This window comes from Esox lucius, chromosome 3 (genome assembly GCF_011004845.1).
Source record: "Esox lucius isolate fEsoLuc1 chromosome 3, fEsoLuc1.pri, whole genome shotgun sequence".
Classification (NCBI taxonomy): Eukaryota; Metazoa; Chordata; class Actinopteri; order Esociformes; family Esocidae; genus Esox; species Esox lucius.
Genome location: NC_047571.1, coordinates 24,509,142 through 24,524,869, shown reverse-complemented (window position 1 = coordinate 24,524,869; position 15,728 = coordinate 24,509,142). Strand labels below are relative to the sequence as shown.

The 15,728-nt window shown below is 43.3% G+C and overlaps 1 protein-coding gene across 23 annotated transcripts in view; it reads right to left on the bottom strand.

The window, feature by feature from the left end:
* LOC105022906 (receptor-type tyrosine-protein phosphatase F) overlaps window positions 1-15,728 on the bottom strand; it is a 205,079-nt gene that overhangs the window by 29,321 nt on the left and 160,030 nt on the right. For 16 of the 23 annotated variants that reach the window (XM_034291382.1, XM_034291381.1, XM_029118703.2 and 13 more), the window contains 11 exons: window positions 15,428-15,621; window positions 10,202-10,228; window positions 6,438-6,555; window positions 5,893-6,023; window positions 4,949-5,136; window positions 4,740-4,862; window positions 4,488-4,624; window positions 2,946-3,043; window positions 2,475-2,731; window positions 611-689; window positions 244-468 (listed from right to left, as the gene is read on the bottom strand). In XM_034291382.1, coding sequence (XP_034147273.1) covers window positions 244-468; window positions 611-689; window positions 2,475-2,731; window positions 2,946-3,043; window positions 4,488-4,624; window positions 4,740-4,862; window positions 4,949-5,136; window positions 5,893-6,023; window positions 6,438-6,555; window positions 10,202-10,228; window positions 15,428-15,621 — 1,577 coding nt within the window. The remainder of the gene's footprint in view (window positions 1-243; window positions 469-610; window positions 690-2,474; window positions 2,732-2,945; window positions 3,044-4,487; window positions 4,625-4,739; window positions 4,863-4,948; window positions 5,137-5,892; window positions 6,024-6,437; window positions 6,556-10,201; window positions 10,229-15,427; window positions 15,622-15,728) is intronic. The other 7 variants (XM_034291385.1, XM_029118708.2, XM_013131737.3 and 4 more) reach the window with 1 other exon arrangement.

Genomic DNA, 15,728 nt, shown 5'->3' with positions numbered 1-15,728 from the left:
AGTAAGAGGAAAAGGGCACGGGAGGAAAGCCGGAGGAGGTAGATGAGGAGGGGTTAGAAGTGAAGGAGGTATATGAGGAGGAGGTAGAGGAGGAGGTATGTGTTCTCCTACCCTTACCAAGTTTCTGCTGCAATAACTTCCATGTCAAGGGTTCCCCCGCGGGGTTCTGCTGAGACCACATCCTACTGTCAGTCCCCTGCACTGGAGTGTGTGTGTGTGTGTGTGTGTGCGTCAGTTCCTTACATGTCTGTCACTGTTGTCCTGGTCCTGCTCCTTCAGGGCAGCCAGGATAAAGGCCAGATACTGCTGCTGTCCCGGCAGGGGCCTGTTGTAGAAGCCGTTGTACCTCTTCTCATCTCCTAGCGTGAAGGTGGTAGGCAGCGAGGACAGCTTGGCAGCGATGTACGGTCGGGTGGACTCTACCTGGCGCCGGCGCCGAAGGACCGGACCCTCACCGGACTCCAACAACTGAAGGGGTTAGGGAAAACAGGTTCAAGATCAGACGTTGGAGGTCAGGGAGTGTTCAGCAGAATAGTATTTTTCTGTTAATCGGTATACAATAATGTCTGAATGTGAAGAACCAATAAATACTCCCACTATGACAACTCACCTCATCTAGGTCCATCTCGTCAGGATTCTCCCATCTCCGCGACGACTGAGATATTGGTACCACCACAATGTAGTACCACCTAGCAACACAACAACACGGTTGCCAGTTCAAAACGGAAATTCAACAGGTACACCATCACTACACAGTGTGTGGGTTTTGGCTGCCAAGCACAGATCGACTTGAAAGTACATTCTGGTCCTTGCAAGCAGAACAGATGCAGTATGTTGCACTGCTCCGTCTCCCCCGTCTCTCTGTCTGTCTCTCTGTCTGTCTGTTCACTAGTTTAAAGTTTTGCTCTGCACTGCAGACTTCAGCCAGTTGAACAGCCAGCCCTCATGCGAGGACCGACAGCTCCACACTGCCGTTTCTCCCATCCTCCTTCTGTTCTGCTCCAGCTGTGTGATCTTTCTGTTCGTTTCAGAGTAGAAGACATGTCTAACAAGATCTGTACTACTCAATCACCTGCTGCAGTTACACTGTCAATCTGCACCCCTGCTCACAGTGTGTGTGTGTGTGTGTGTGTGTGTGTGTGTGTGTGTGTGTGCGCGTGTGAAATCCTTGCCGTGCTCTGCAGCACAGTAATCTTTTCTCCAATCAGAGCACTGCGCCCAGACCTAACCTTGCTTGCCCTGGCGACTGGTGGAACAGGGTGATAGAAAGGTTCTATCCTGTGTGCGTCCCAAATGGCGCACCCTATATAGCGCTCTCTGACCTATGTACCCTGATCAAAAGTAGTATGCTATACTGTTAATAGGGTGCCATTTGGGACATAAAGTACATTTAAGGCTTTGTAAATTGACCAAAATGTTCCAGATTATAAAAAGTCTTGACAATGTGCTGGTGCTGGGATGAATATAACCGAAGGCTGGACTGAAGCCTGGGCTGCAGTAGAGGAATGGACTTGGAGCAGATGGTACAGTACAAGGATTATTTGCTCTCTCGGTTTGCTGCTTTGACAGGGTTTCTGCTACTTTTTAGTCTGTTTCTTAGGAGGGCTTTCGGCCTAAATACTCCGTCCAAGAAAACTGCTTAGATGGATGAAGAGAACTCATCCTGAGCCACTCTGGGGCTGGTTTCATTTGGATGGATTATTACCAAAATGAATGGTGAGGTTATATAGGGCGCTACATTCATGCAATCCCAAATGTAAGTAAGTAATTCTGGATAAAAATTGAAATTATTAAGAGAGACTAAAATCTGAAATTATGAAAAGAGGTTAACAAAATAATAAATAAAGATTATTGAACATTTAAAGCATGATGTGACAACGACGTAAAGCAGGCCTTTTCCCGACACTGCTGAAACAACACAGAAGAAAATGTCATTACAGTCAGTACTGTTCCTTTCTGCAGTGTTTATGGTCATCATTTATTCACATTAGGTTGCTTTAATATTAGAGATGTCTACTATTGTCATCAATCAGCCTTGACACTGACTTATCACCTCAGCCAAACAGGCTGAAATTCCAAACAACTCGTGCACAAAAAAAGCATTATAATTGTATTTTATTTGCAATTTTCAAATGTCCAAGTGTTATTTTTACCTTATTGTGTGGAAATATCATGCCAGAAATAGGAGAATTTGGGGTTTTAATTGAACTGGGACTTTAGTCCTTGCCAGCCAGCCTTCTATGGCTGTACTCTCCAGCTAGAGTTGTAGAGTTGCAGTCTATGCTGAGTTGTAGGCTGTAGAGTTGCAGTCTATGCTGTCTGACAAAACCTCAGTTTCAGCAGTACTTCAAAGTAAAATGCATACTCGTTATGAATACTGCCCAACACTTAATTAAACAGAGTTTAAAAACACACTGCCAATTCATTGTTTATTTAACCAGTTCTTAGGCACTAACCAGGAGTACAGTACTAACCTGACTTGAGCAATGGTCTGTACTTTGGGTAGGTCTATGGTGAGCTTCCCTCCCTGGTTCTGCTGGGGGGAGTAGAGGACAGGTTTGGTCTTGAGGAGGTCTGGGGCCGTCCTGATGGAGACCTGCTGCTGTAGACCTCCGGCACTGTTCCCTCTGGACATCAACACAAAGCTGTAGTCTGTGTCTGGCTGGAGACGAGTTATCAGCTTCCTCTTCAGGTTCCCCTGTACCTCAACACTCTGCTGGTTGTACAGGATCTAGGTAGACAGAAAACACTCCCGCGTTACACAACGTCTGGGTTACACACAAACACTAATGCACGCATAGACATTTCAGTGCTTTACCTTAAAACACAAACAACTTTACTTCAAACAAGGAATTCAGACAACGCAACACACACACAACCAAACACACATAGGGAATCTCTGTCACTCACTCAGACACGCAAATCATTTTTTACATGAGGCTTACCTTGAAAGGCACTTGGGACTTGTAGTTTTCTGGCACTTCCCATGTGAGCAGGACTGAGGTCTTCATGACAGCTTTGACACCGAAGCTTGTGGCGAACGCTGAACCCGGTAAAGTAGTGTTCAGATAATTACTAACTCAACCTCAGTTACGGAAAGTGATACTTTCAAACAAGCTTGAAGCCCTAAAGCATTTTGTTCCTTTTCATCTCAAATATTCAACAACTCAAGTTCACCACGACTACCATGAAATGTACAATACAGTTAAGCAGAACTGGTTGTAACTAGAACTCCGTGCCCCCAAATAGCCGTATCTGGCGCTAAATAATATATCTAGTATTGTAAAGGTCAACATAAGTGGCAATGAGGGAAGCGGTCTGTGTGTGCTTGGCTGGGTAAGAGGACTGGTGCAGTTCACTGTGAATGTAGCGTGTAACTAGATTAAAGCTCTCTAAATCAATAAGTGGCTCCTCAGGTACTTTGCAGTGGAGAGAAGAGGAGTTTCCAGGTAGGGGAGATGGGGTTTAAAGGGATAACACTCCTGGGAGATACGTTTTTCTACTTTATACCAGGAGCCAGACCTCCTTTATGCAGCTTTCAATTTACATATTGGTAGCTTAGCGAAATAGTTTAAAGTATTGGGGTACAGTGTCCAGTTCTTCCAAAAATAAAGGAAATAGACCTTCTAAGTTCACCAAAGCCAAATTGCTGTTAGTTTATGGGCTGATTTTCTTAGTTTATGTAAGTTTATGGGCTGAGTTATCCACTGACCTTGATCATTCAGTTCTGGGCAAGGCCTAAACTGTGTTCCATTATGGCATCAGTGTGTGTGTGTCTCAGTGCATGTATATGTTTATGTGTGTGTGTGTCTCTGTGCATGTATATGTTTATGTGTGTGTGTGTCTCTGTGCATGTATATGTTTATGTGTGTGTGTGTGTCTCTGTGCATGTATATGTTTATGTGTGTGTGTGTGTGTCTCTGTGCATGTATATGTTTATGTGTGTGTGTGTGTCTCTGTGCATGTATATGTTTATGTGTGTGTGTCTCTGTGCATGTATATGTTTATGTGTGTGTGTGTGTGTCTCTGTGCATGTATATGTTTATGTGTGTGTGTCTCTGTGCATGTATATGTTTATGTGTGTGTGTGTGTGTGTCTCTGTGCATGTATATGTTTATGTGTGTGTGTCTCTGTGCATGTATATGTTTATGTGTGTGTGTGTGTGTCTCTGTGCATGTATATGTTTATGTGTGTGTGTGTGTGTCTCTGTGCATGTATATGTTTATGTGTGTGTGTCTCTGTGCATGTATATGTTTATGTGTGTGTGTGTGTGTGTGTGTGTCTCTGTGCATGTATATGTTTATGTGTGTGTGTCTCAGTGCATGTATATGTTTATGTGTGTGTGTGTCTCTGTGCATGTATATGTTTATGTGTGTGTGTGTCTCTCTGTGCATGTATTTGTGTGTGGATGTATTTGTGTGTGTGTGTGTGTGTGTCTCTGTGCATGTATGTGTGTGTGTGTGTGTGTGTGTTTGTGTGTGTCTCACCGGGCGAGGTGGACATGGTTCTGCTCTGTATACTGGGGCTGATAGGTCCTCCTCCTTTACTGGTGAAGGCCTGGACTCTGATGTCGTAGGTGGTGTCAGGTTTCAGCCCGTGGATCGTCATGCGAGTGTCTGACGTCCTGGGAAGATAACAACACATTTGATTGTGTAACGAACACTTTACAGGTCAGACAATAAAACAGATGGAAATGTACACACACACACACACACACACACACCATCCCATGTTTGTACCTGTTAGTGCTGTTGTTCTGGTCGTTAATGTCTCTGTACACCACAATGTATTGTACTATCTTGCCATTCCTCTCCGGCAGAGCTGGGGGGTCCCATGACAGCTGGGTGGTCGATGTGGTCAGGCTGGGGGGTTTTGACACTACTCGTTATTCACAGCCTTGGAAATAAACACCGCATAACCGTGCGCGCACACACACACACACACATACCCGGTCACACGGAGGTTTAATGGGAACCCGCTAGGCGTGTCCTCTTGCGTGCTGATCTCCTTGACATAGGCTTCTCCAATCCCGGCCCGGTTACTGGCGCTCAGTCTGAACACGTAGGTGGCGCCCTTGTGTAGGCCGGTGACAGTGTAGTGGTTGTCCGTGCTTTTGAACTCCCGCGAGGTATAGGTCTGAAAGGAAAACATTTTAATAGCTAGATTTGGCACATTTTTCTTCAAGATGCACTGTGGAGTGTTTAATGTGGTGCTCGTTTCTGAGTGCTATGTCATCCACTAAGTCACTTTTTTTTTTCATAATTTAGGAATCCACTTGTTAGCATACAAATTTGGCTTGCTTAAAACACCTGAGTGCATCTTTAACACGCATTTTTGCAAAGTGGCACTTAATGTTTTTTTTTAGTTTTTTTTATTAGATTCCGAAAAATAGCATAGCACCTCAATAACCAGTACTACAGCATTAGACCAGGGGTTGAGAAAAGAGCCAAACAATGTCATGAAGACCTCTATACAATGTCATGAAGACATCTATACAATGTCATGAAGACCTATACAATGTCATGAAGACCTCTATACAATGTCATGAAGACCTCTATACAATGTCATGAAGACCTCTATATAATGTCATGAAGACCTATACAATGTCATGAAGACCTATACAATGTCATGAAGACATATACAATGTCATGAAGACCTATACAATGTCATGAAGATCTCTATACAATGTCATGAAGACCTCTATACAATGTCATGAAGACCTATACAATGTCATGAAGACCTCTATACAATGTCATGAAGACCTCTATACAATGTCATGAAGACATCTATACAATGTCATGAAGACCTCTATACAATGTCATGAAGACCTCTATACAATGTCATGAAGACCTCTATATAATGTCATAAAGACAAAATGACACGTCCAATTACCGTGTCCTCCTGGCATTTGTACTGCAACTGGTAGCTCATCAGTTCTCCCACGATGTCTTTAGGAGGCTGCCACTGGATCAGAGCTGTGTTCCCGATGGTAGTGCTGATCATCATGGTGGGTCGTCCTGGGACTGAGGGGTGACAGAGAGACCCAGACACATGGTCATTTTCATAAAGCCTCTGAGGAAAGCTTCACCAATCCTCCTCAATGCCCGCACCATATGTCCGTGAGACAAACAACACTGAGATGTCTGAGTGTTACTTCGCTGCTAGTGATAATCACTCTGTCAAGTTCCCTGTTTTCTAAGAAAAAAATCAGCTCTGAGAAACGATCTGCAGGGAGCAGATTCAAGGCCATTGGCCAAAAAACTGTTTCTGGAAAATAGATCAGAATTGGGCCGCCTGTCTAAGCACAACCCACGTTTTACATATCACCTCCTGCTAACCCACTGGAATCCCTACGGACTGTCCAATAACTCAATATGTGCAAGTCAGACATTTTCGAAGGGTTAAAGGTGAGCACTTCCCCGTTAGCTATATCTAACCTGCTCCGGTGGTAGTGATGACTTTAGCTTTGGTGCGCGCTCCATCTCCCTTGGTGGTGTAGGCTGCAACGGTGACAGAGTAGGTGGTCTCAGAGTGCAGACCAGTAATGATGGCCTCCTGAGAGAACGAACACAGGTCAAGGGTTAGGTGTCAGGTGTTAAAGGTCAACCCCCTCCGGTTGTACGGAGCGACACGCCTTATCCAATGAAACGCCTTCCCTTCACACAGAAACACATCGACACTGACACATAGTGTGCACACACACACACGCACACACACGTGTCTTACTATCCTTGTGACTGCCATTAGAAATCCCTAACCTTAACCTTACCCCTACTGTAGCCTTGTTTAAATCCATGAATAAGATTAAAACATATTTATTCATGTTTTATAAATTTTATATTAAATGTGTTTTTCCTGATCTTGTACAGTGTTCTAAGCAATTTGAAAGTTGTAATAAAACAAATAGAAATTCTGTGTAAAAATTAACAGGTTTTCAGAAGCGCAAGTAATAATAGATGTTTACAAAGTTATTCTTAAATTTTAAAGGAATGCTAAATAATAAATAAAGACAACAATGTAAAATACTATGCTAAAATACCACCAGCATGTATTAACATTTTGGAATTCACCTAGAATTCTAGTAAGAAGAAACAAGGCAAGTGCATCTGACCAGTAACCAAAATGTTTCTAGATTGAATCCCGGAGCCGACAAGAACATAAATCATTCTGTCCCTGAGCTGGGAAGTTTAACATTATTGCTTTTAGGTTGTGGCTGAAAATGAGAACGTATTCTCAGTCAACTACCCTGATATAATATGGGTAAAACAAAACAACCCTAACTCCTAAACCTAACCCTAGTTAGAACCCCAACCCCAGTTGCTTTACCTCACCTAGCACCTAAGCATAACATGACCTTTTTGCTTTTAAGGACATTCTAAGGTCAGGTTTTCCTCATTTTATTTTCCTTGCTGGGACTGTTGGTTCTCACAAGAATAGTAAAACAAGCACATACGCAATCGCTTATGTACGTGCACACACACCCACACACACACCCACACCCACACACACACCCACACCCACACACACACCCTTCTCCATCCACCTCCAGTGTAAATAGTTTTTTGCAAATTCAGGGTTGTTATATAAGGCAAGTTCAACACTGATGGCACACACGGAGAAAGGTTTTTTAAAAAGCCCTCTGTCACCATAAGGCACTTACTTAACCCTTAAACCGAACAAATATACACACAGAAACAGAAGAACAGGAACTGAACAGCCCCATGTGTCAGTGTTCATGCATGCTGCCTTGGCTTTAACCTGGGTCATGTTCAGTAAGTCACAACACAGCAAAAATGTTTTGCAACAGAAAATTTGAATGGGCGGGTCAATGGGAATATATGTTCTCAAATTAGAAACAGGCAATGCAGGGCAGCAGAAGACATTTAAACACATGGTGCGGAACACAGCGGCAATGGAACAGTCGATAACACAACGATAAACAGAAGCAGCAAACAAAAAAGACGGACGTGATGATGGACTTTCTCTCAAAGCACCAGGGATCCTGAGGCATTGGCTTTGGAACTGCGGCGAACACTTTAACACAGACACACACAAACACACACACACAGAAACCCCTGTGCCTGTACACTGCCTGAAGCCTGAGGATACATCCTGTAGTGTGTCTCAGAGTGTGTGACTGAGGCCATAAAGAGGACACACACACACACACATAAATGTTTCTCGCTGCTGTGCATGAGCGTGTGTCCATGGGTATGTGCATGTGTCGTGTGCCCTAACAGCCTGCAAGGCTTCGAGTTTTGCTAAAACCCTCCTCTAGTCCCACTATGATCCCAGAATGATTTGCCTAATGTCGATTCACTAACTAATCCAAGATTTAATTTCGTAATCATGGAAGAACATTTTAACAGTCTACATAAGCAGAAATAGTGTGTGTTTGACAGTGTGTATTTTACAGTTCTTTTTAAGGGGTTGATCTGTGCTCTCCCTCTCTAGCCCTGAAGACAGACTGGAGGACAGCAGAGAGAAAATGGTGAATTATCATAAAACATTTTAACTTTTATAGGGAGAAGTAATTACTATAATCACATGAAATGAAATGTTTTACTGTTTCAGACTTAGTCTTAGCCATGGGACTGATCTGCCCGTCTGGGCTGTTTGGCAAAGTCAAATTGTGTTTCTTATCACAGTTAAAGACGTCCTCCAGCTATTTTTTAACTTTTCCTGTTGAAAAGCGATACCCAAGTATAAATACAGTAAAGTACAAACACTGAAGGTAAAACAAATCTTTTGAGGACGTTTGTGTGTGTGTCTATGTGAGTGTAAGATAGGGACTAGAGACCAGTAACATCCCAACCAAACCCCCCTATGAGTCAGTTAACAATACACAGAAGATTAATAACCTGTCACAGTACATCATAAGACATTATAACAGAGGTATAATAAGGTGTGGGACCGTAGACAATAAAAGATGATGATAGAGGTATGAAACAGGAGTGGAACAGTGGATAATAAGGGATGATTATAGAAGTATGATGAGTGTAATAGTAGATAATAAGGGATGATGAAAGAGAGATGATAAAGGAGTGGAACAGAGGATTACAAGGGATGATGATAGAGGTATGAATCAGGAGTGGAACAGTAGATAATAAGGGATGATTACAAAAGTATGATAAAGGAGTGGAACAGTGGATAACAAGGGATGATGATAGAGGTATGATAAAGGAGTGGAACAGTGGATAATAAGGGATGATGAAAGAGATATGATAAAGGAGTGGAACAGTGGATAATAAGGGATGATTATAAAAGTATGATAAAGGAGTGGAACAGTAGATAATAAGGGATGATGATAGTGGTATGATAAAGGAGTGGAACAGTAGATAATAAGGGATGATGAAAAAAATATATGATAAAGGAGTGGAACAGTAGATAATAAGGGATGATGAAAAAGATATGATAAAGGAGTGGAACACTATATAATAATGGATGACAACAGAGGTATGATAAAGGAGTATGACAGTAGATATTAAGGGAGGATAAATGAATATGGTAGTAGATATGGAATAATGATAAGGAATAAAGATAGAGGGCTGATAAAGGTGTAGGACAGCAGATATTAAGGGATGATAGAGGTTTGCTAAATGAATGTGACAGCAGATCATAATGGATAATGATATAAGGATTATAAAGGAGTACCTATGACAGCAGATAATAAGGGATAATGAAATAAGGATTATGAAGGAGTGTGTATGACAGGAGATCATAAGGGAGAATGATTTAAGCATTATAAAGGAGTGACAGCAGATAATAAGGCATGATGACAGAGGGATCATCAAGGAGCGTGACAATATTCTACTTTTACCCTTTTGTCTTGGCAGCATCTAGGATCTCTGTAGATAAGAAATTGTATATTGCACAGTAGTGTTGGAGAGTGTTTATGTGTATATATATAAATATATCTGTTTTTAGATGTTATTGTTTTCACATATCTCAGAAATGTCAAATAAAACACACACCGAGTAAATCACAGTTAGTCCATCACCGCCCTGGTCTGATTGAGTTATGATGGGGTTAAAGTATCAACTGGTTATCAGCAAGCCCAAAACAAGAAACAGGAACACACACGCACACACACACACACACGGAGCGTTCCCGACGGTACCAATGCGGCTGATGGGGGAAGAAAGAACATTCCCGGCATAAAGCCAAACCAACCGTCACACTTTACAGAACAGCTACTCACATACTCTGTGGACTGGTCAATATTCCACTGAGGGGAGAGAAATGGACGGACAGATGAGTGAGAGACAACACAAAATGGGAAAAAAAAAGACATCTGGCTTTTTTCCCCTCTCAAGACAGACTGACAAATGTGGGTGTCAACAGTGTCATCATGCATTAGAAAAGGGATGGGGGGGTAGGAGTGAGAGGGAGAGAGGGTGATGAAGGGGTTTTATTTCAAGATATTCATGAATCTGTGTCATGAGACCAGAAGAAAGACGGAGTGGGAGGACAGCTTAAGACAGAACGTTGAATGGAAGAAGGGGTACGGCCTCTATTTGAAGTGGGAACAACCCACCAGCTACCAACAGTTGGAGGCGTTTCTACATGTGCTGAATTACATCAGGGCGGTTCAGTAAAAGACACACTGCCTTGGCACCCAGAGAAAAATCCCCCCGTCTGGTGTAGCTGCATGCAGGGACCAAGATGTTCCCGGAGACAACAGGCAGTTACGCAGACCCTGGGCCACAACAGACCTTCAGGAGGGAGACTGACAGCCTGTTTCCATCATACACCGCATACATGTGTTCACTGAATGTCCGTAACCGGGCAGGTTCCAAACGGGTCTTCCTTCTTTACTCGCTTATTCTTAATTGCGGGCCTGTTTTGCCACCTGTTGCCCGCCGCTGCTGCAGAGCATGCTGGGACCTCTCTCCACGCTGAGTGGACCCTGGGGGAAGTGAAATCCTGTTTGAAGCTGCGAGGCCCAAAGGTGCCAACCGTGAAATCCTATTACCTCCTTGCTACGCTAGCCCGGCACTCTCTCACAGCCCTGCTGCTTCCACGCTGCAGTGCGTTTGCCCGGTGCCAGGGAGCCTGCACACGACTAGATATGTAGTAGGACCAACCAACGTCTACAGGGGTGAGCAGGAAACCCTGTAACCAGGAGCCTAAAACCTATGTCGCCAGGAGTCTCTGCTGCTTTGTGACGATTGAGTCACATGCCTCAGGCATCCCAGCTTCATTTAGAGTCTCTCCATTAACACAACAACCACGTGGTCGCACGACAGTGGGCCCTGGCTCGATGGAAAACAGGGTGCGAACAACGACAACATTGCAGATTCCCATTAAAAAAACAGCTGCTGCTCTGCTGAATAACAGTCGCCGGCTTAATTGGTTAATTTGTTGACTGTCGGCTTCGCTTGGTGTAACAGCACTGTACAGTACTGAATACATTAAGGATCTGTCCCAAATACAAGCCTGCCCACTACATAGGGCACAATGTTTGAACAAAGCTCCATTTAAAGTAGCACACCATGAGGAAGATATGGTTCCATTTGGGTCGAATGCTAAATCCACTGCACTAGACTTCTTCTCTCATCTGAAGCTTCATCTGTTTTTATCGTAACGACTTCACTCTGAAATATTCTCCCCAACTTAAACCAGTACATATACATTATAACCTAGTTTATATTTCAGATGACAAGACGATGCTGTAGAGATTGTCACGCATTGTTACTGATAAGCCTTGTTTGGAGAGAGAGAGAGAGAGAGAGAGAGAGAGAGAGAGAGAGAGAGAGAGCGACAAAAGGACCGAGAGGGAAGGATAAACTTGTTTTGTGTAACGAACGGAACACAGTAATTTGCAGGGAAATGAATGCAAATTTGCTGGAACGAGCTGAGGCACACACCACGTGGATCCAAAATGGAGAGAACAAGGAGAAGGTGTAGAGGAGAGAAAGGAATGAGGGATGTGACTGATGGAGAGATACTTGCTTAGGTGATGCTTCCCTTCTGTTATTCCCTTCTTTACTCCCTCCAATCAGTAGGGGCAGGCATGGCCATCCAGTCACTGAAGCATACCACTGTCTAGCTTTTTTTCTCTCTCTCCTTCTGTCTCTCTCACACACATGTCAGGCTTAGCGAAGGCCAAATCACATATGCTGTGTATTTTCCAGTTCTGGTAGAGAGAAATGCACGCATATTGAAGCAACTAGCCTCAGTAATGACAGTGGTAAAAAAGAGTAGCTATGGACTGGTAATATAATGACTGGGTTCTGTGTGGACAGGTAATGATAGTCAGAATAATGACTACGTTCTGTACTGACTGGTAATGTAATAATAGTCATAAGGATAATTGGCTTCTGTATGGACTGATAATGTAACGCAGTCACAAGGATGATGGAGTTCTGCATGGACTGATAATGTTATGATAGTGACAAGGATGACTGGGTTCTGTATGGACTGATAATGTAATGATAGTCACAAGGATGATTGGGTTATGTATGGACTGATAATGTAACGATAGTAACAAGGATGATTGAGTTCTGTATGGACTGATAATGTAATGATAGTGACAAGGATGACTGGGTTCTGTATGGACTGTTAATGTAATGATAGTATGCTAGACTGCTAATGTTAGTAATAATGGTGCTTGATGGGTAAGTACTAGTGATGATAATGACTGTGGTGACAGAGGATTGTAATGACCATGGTGATGATAGTGATGGGAGAGAGTTTTACTGGTAATTATAATGATGGTGGTATGAGACAATGGCACTGGTATTGATAATAATAGAGGGACATTAATGATAGTGGAGGGAGAGGATGGTACCAGTAATGATAATGATAGAGGAGGGAGAAGATTGTACCAGTAAATATAATGATAGTGGAGGGAGAAGATGGTAGTGATGTTATTAGACTTATGCGTTTAGTCTTTGTCAATATAAAGAGACTAACTTCAGGGTGATCAGTTTCACCATTACTTATTTACTTGACTACACCTTTACTCCAGACAGGTTTTGACAGTGATTAAGGGTCTGTGGGTGTCTGTTTAATAGTAGGGCAGTACATAGTAAACTGGGTGACATTTGGGACAGGGCCATAGTGTTGTGTAATGTATACTGAGGTGAGGTGAGCTGAGTCAGAAACTGAGTGGTAGTAAGCTGACAGGCACTAACAGGCAACAAGTTGGCTCCTGTATAGCTGCTGTTATGTTCCAGTCTGCTACGTGAATGAAGGGAACAGTGGAAAAACCTGAGAACTAAGGATAAGATACAAAAGATTCTATTAAAAACAGCTGGGCATGAATGGAAGCTGTCTCTCTGTCCTCCTTGCAGTCCGTGAGGTCTATAATAGATTAGAAAAGACGGGCTCCTACAGGGCCTAAACACATACACACACACAAACACACTCACACACACACAAACAAACACACAGGCGTGTGAACACACACCATTGGCACCCTGTGAGAAACTGTCTGTGAGAAGCTAATCTGGTGTGATGAGTCAACCAGGGGTGACCGACCTGCATGCACAACTCAGCTGCCAGGATAATGGCTCAATGGTGTGAGGAGGGAGGGAGATTCAGATGTTGACGAGACTAATGGTGAAGAAAACTAATCGTGTGTGTGTGCGTGGCTGCACACGTCTTTGTTTGCATTTGTTTTTGTGTAGCTGCCATAAACACAGGTTATTGTCAGTTCAACCTTCACAACCCAAATGAAAGACATCACGTTGACTTAAAAGCAATTCCAAGTACTGACGGCTGTTGGTCTGTTGGTCCATTGGTCAATTGGTCTGTTGGTCTGTTGGTCAGTTGGTCTGTTGGTCTGTCCTTATGTCTGTCCATCCGAAAATCTACAGCAACTGCTGAACAAATAAAACTGCTAGTTAAAGCTGCATTTGCACACAGCATAGAATTGCTAGTTAGAAGAACTGATAGATTAACTTGCAAGCTACATAGATAAACAGCAAGCTAAATAGATAACTTGTCAAGAAGACTAAACTGCTAGATTTACGGGTAAGACTAAACTGCGTAGATAAGACCAAACTACATAGATTACCTGCAGATAACTTGCAGATAATGCTAAACTGCTAGCCACGCAGATAATTTGTAAATAACACAATACTGTCAGCTACATGGATAACTTGCAGACAACACTAAACTGCTAGCTACATAGATAAGACTAAACTGCTCGCTACATAAATAACACAAAAATTATATTACTTGCAGACAACACAATACTGTTAGCTACAAATATAAATTGCAGATAACACAAAACTGCTAGCTACATAGATACATTAAATGAACACTAAACTGCTAGCTACACAGATAACTTGCAGATAACACTAAAGTGCTAGCTAAATAGATAACTTGCAGATAACACTGAAGTGCTCTGGCTGAAAGCAGCACCTAACCTGTAGAACAGGGTTTCCGAGTACTGTAATAGTCCACTGCCCAGGTCATTTAACATGGTGTATGGTACAGTAGGGTTGTGTTAACGGCCTAACCTTGAGGAAATTGTATCGGAAACTCTGCTGGTGGTGTATCCCAAACTGTTTCAGCCAACTGCAGACACCCCAAGTAACATACACACCACAACTCAGATCATGAATATATCCTTTAGCGTGAGCCACGGACTCTTAGTGAGTTTGGAGGAATGGGATGCTATCAGGTTGGGGGCAATGAGGGTGCAGAGGGAACGAACGAGGCGAACGCGTGTTCACGCAACTTAATGATCTGATTACAAACCTTAGGAGGCAGTAACAGCCCATGGCTAGGTCCCCTCTTAGACAGATGGAGAGGTTTGGTTTAAAGATATTCATCAGTATGCTATCCCTCTTAAGGATTACCATCTTCTCATCCATCTCATGGTGCTCTCTCCTTCTCTCAGTCTATCTCCAATTCTCTCTCTCTCTCTCTCTCTCTCTCTGTGTCTATCCCTAACCCGCTCTCTCTTAGCTCAGGGCCATTCGTTCTTCTTGCATTAATGCAATGTGGTAAAGCGGTGGGTACAGTATATCTAATAGCAGGGAACCAAGGCAGTAATAACATATATTAGCTCTCAGTCACAAAGGGAGCGGGAGCCATCTAGCTAAGCCCTTCTGATGTAAAACATACATGAAATATTTAGTAGCTGTTAACATTAGCATAGTTACAGTAAAACAACTCTCAGCTAAGGGGAATTAAGGGGAAATAGCTCTGGGAGAAATTAGAGAACAGGAGGGAGACAGAAAGAGAAGTGGAGAGAGATGGAAAGAGACAAAGAACCAGAAAATCAAAGACACAGACAGAGAATATGAAATAAACACAAAGTGAGGGAATGAAAGGGTGAACAAAGGATGAAGGGGGATAAAGAGATCAGAAACAGACAGATAGAGACCGAGAGGAGGACATAAAAGAGCTTCCGAATAAGGACAAATGAAGGAAATGAGGGAAGCCCGACCAGAAGGATCCGCAGCAGTACCTGAGCCTCCGGCAGAGCTACATCCATGATGTTGGGTTGACCTCGCGGCTCTCCGTTCTCCAGCCGGGAGAAGATGACCTGGTAGCCCCTGATTTGACCGTGCTGCTTCCCTGGCAGGGGGGGCTTCCACGTCACCCGGATGGCCGTTGAGTTCACGGCCTCCACCTCCAGCTTCCTGGGCGGAGCGCCTGGCACTGTGGGGGGGGGGGGGTAGCAGAGAGGGTTACGCAGCTGAGCAGACTACTGGTTCACTGGTTACAGCCTATACTGTCCATTACATAGGTGACGCCAGACCCAGGGC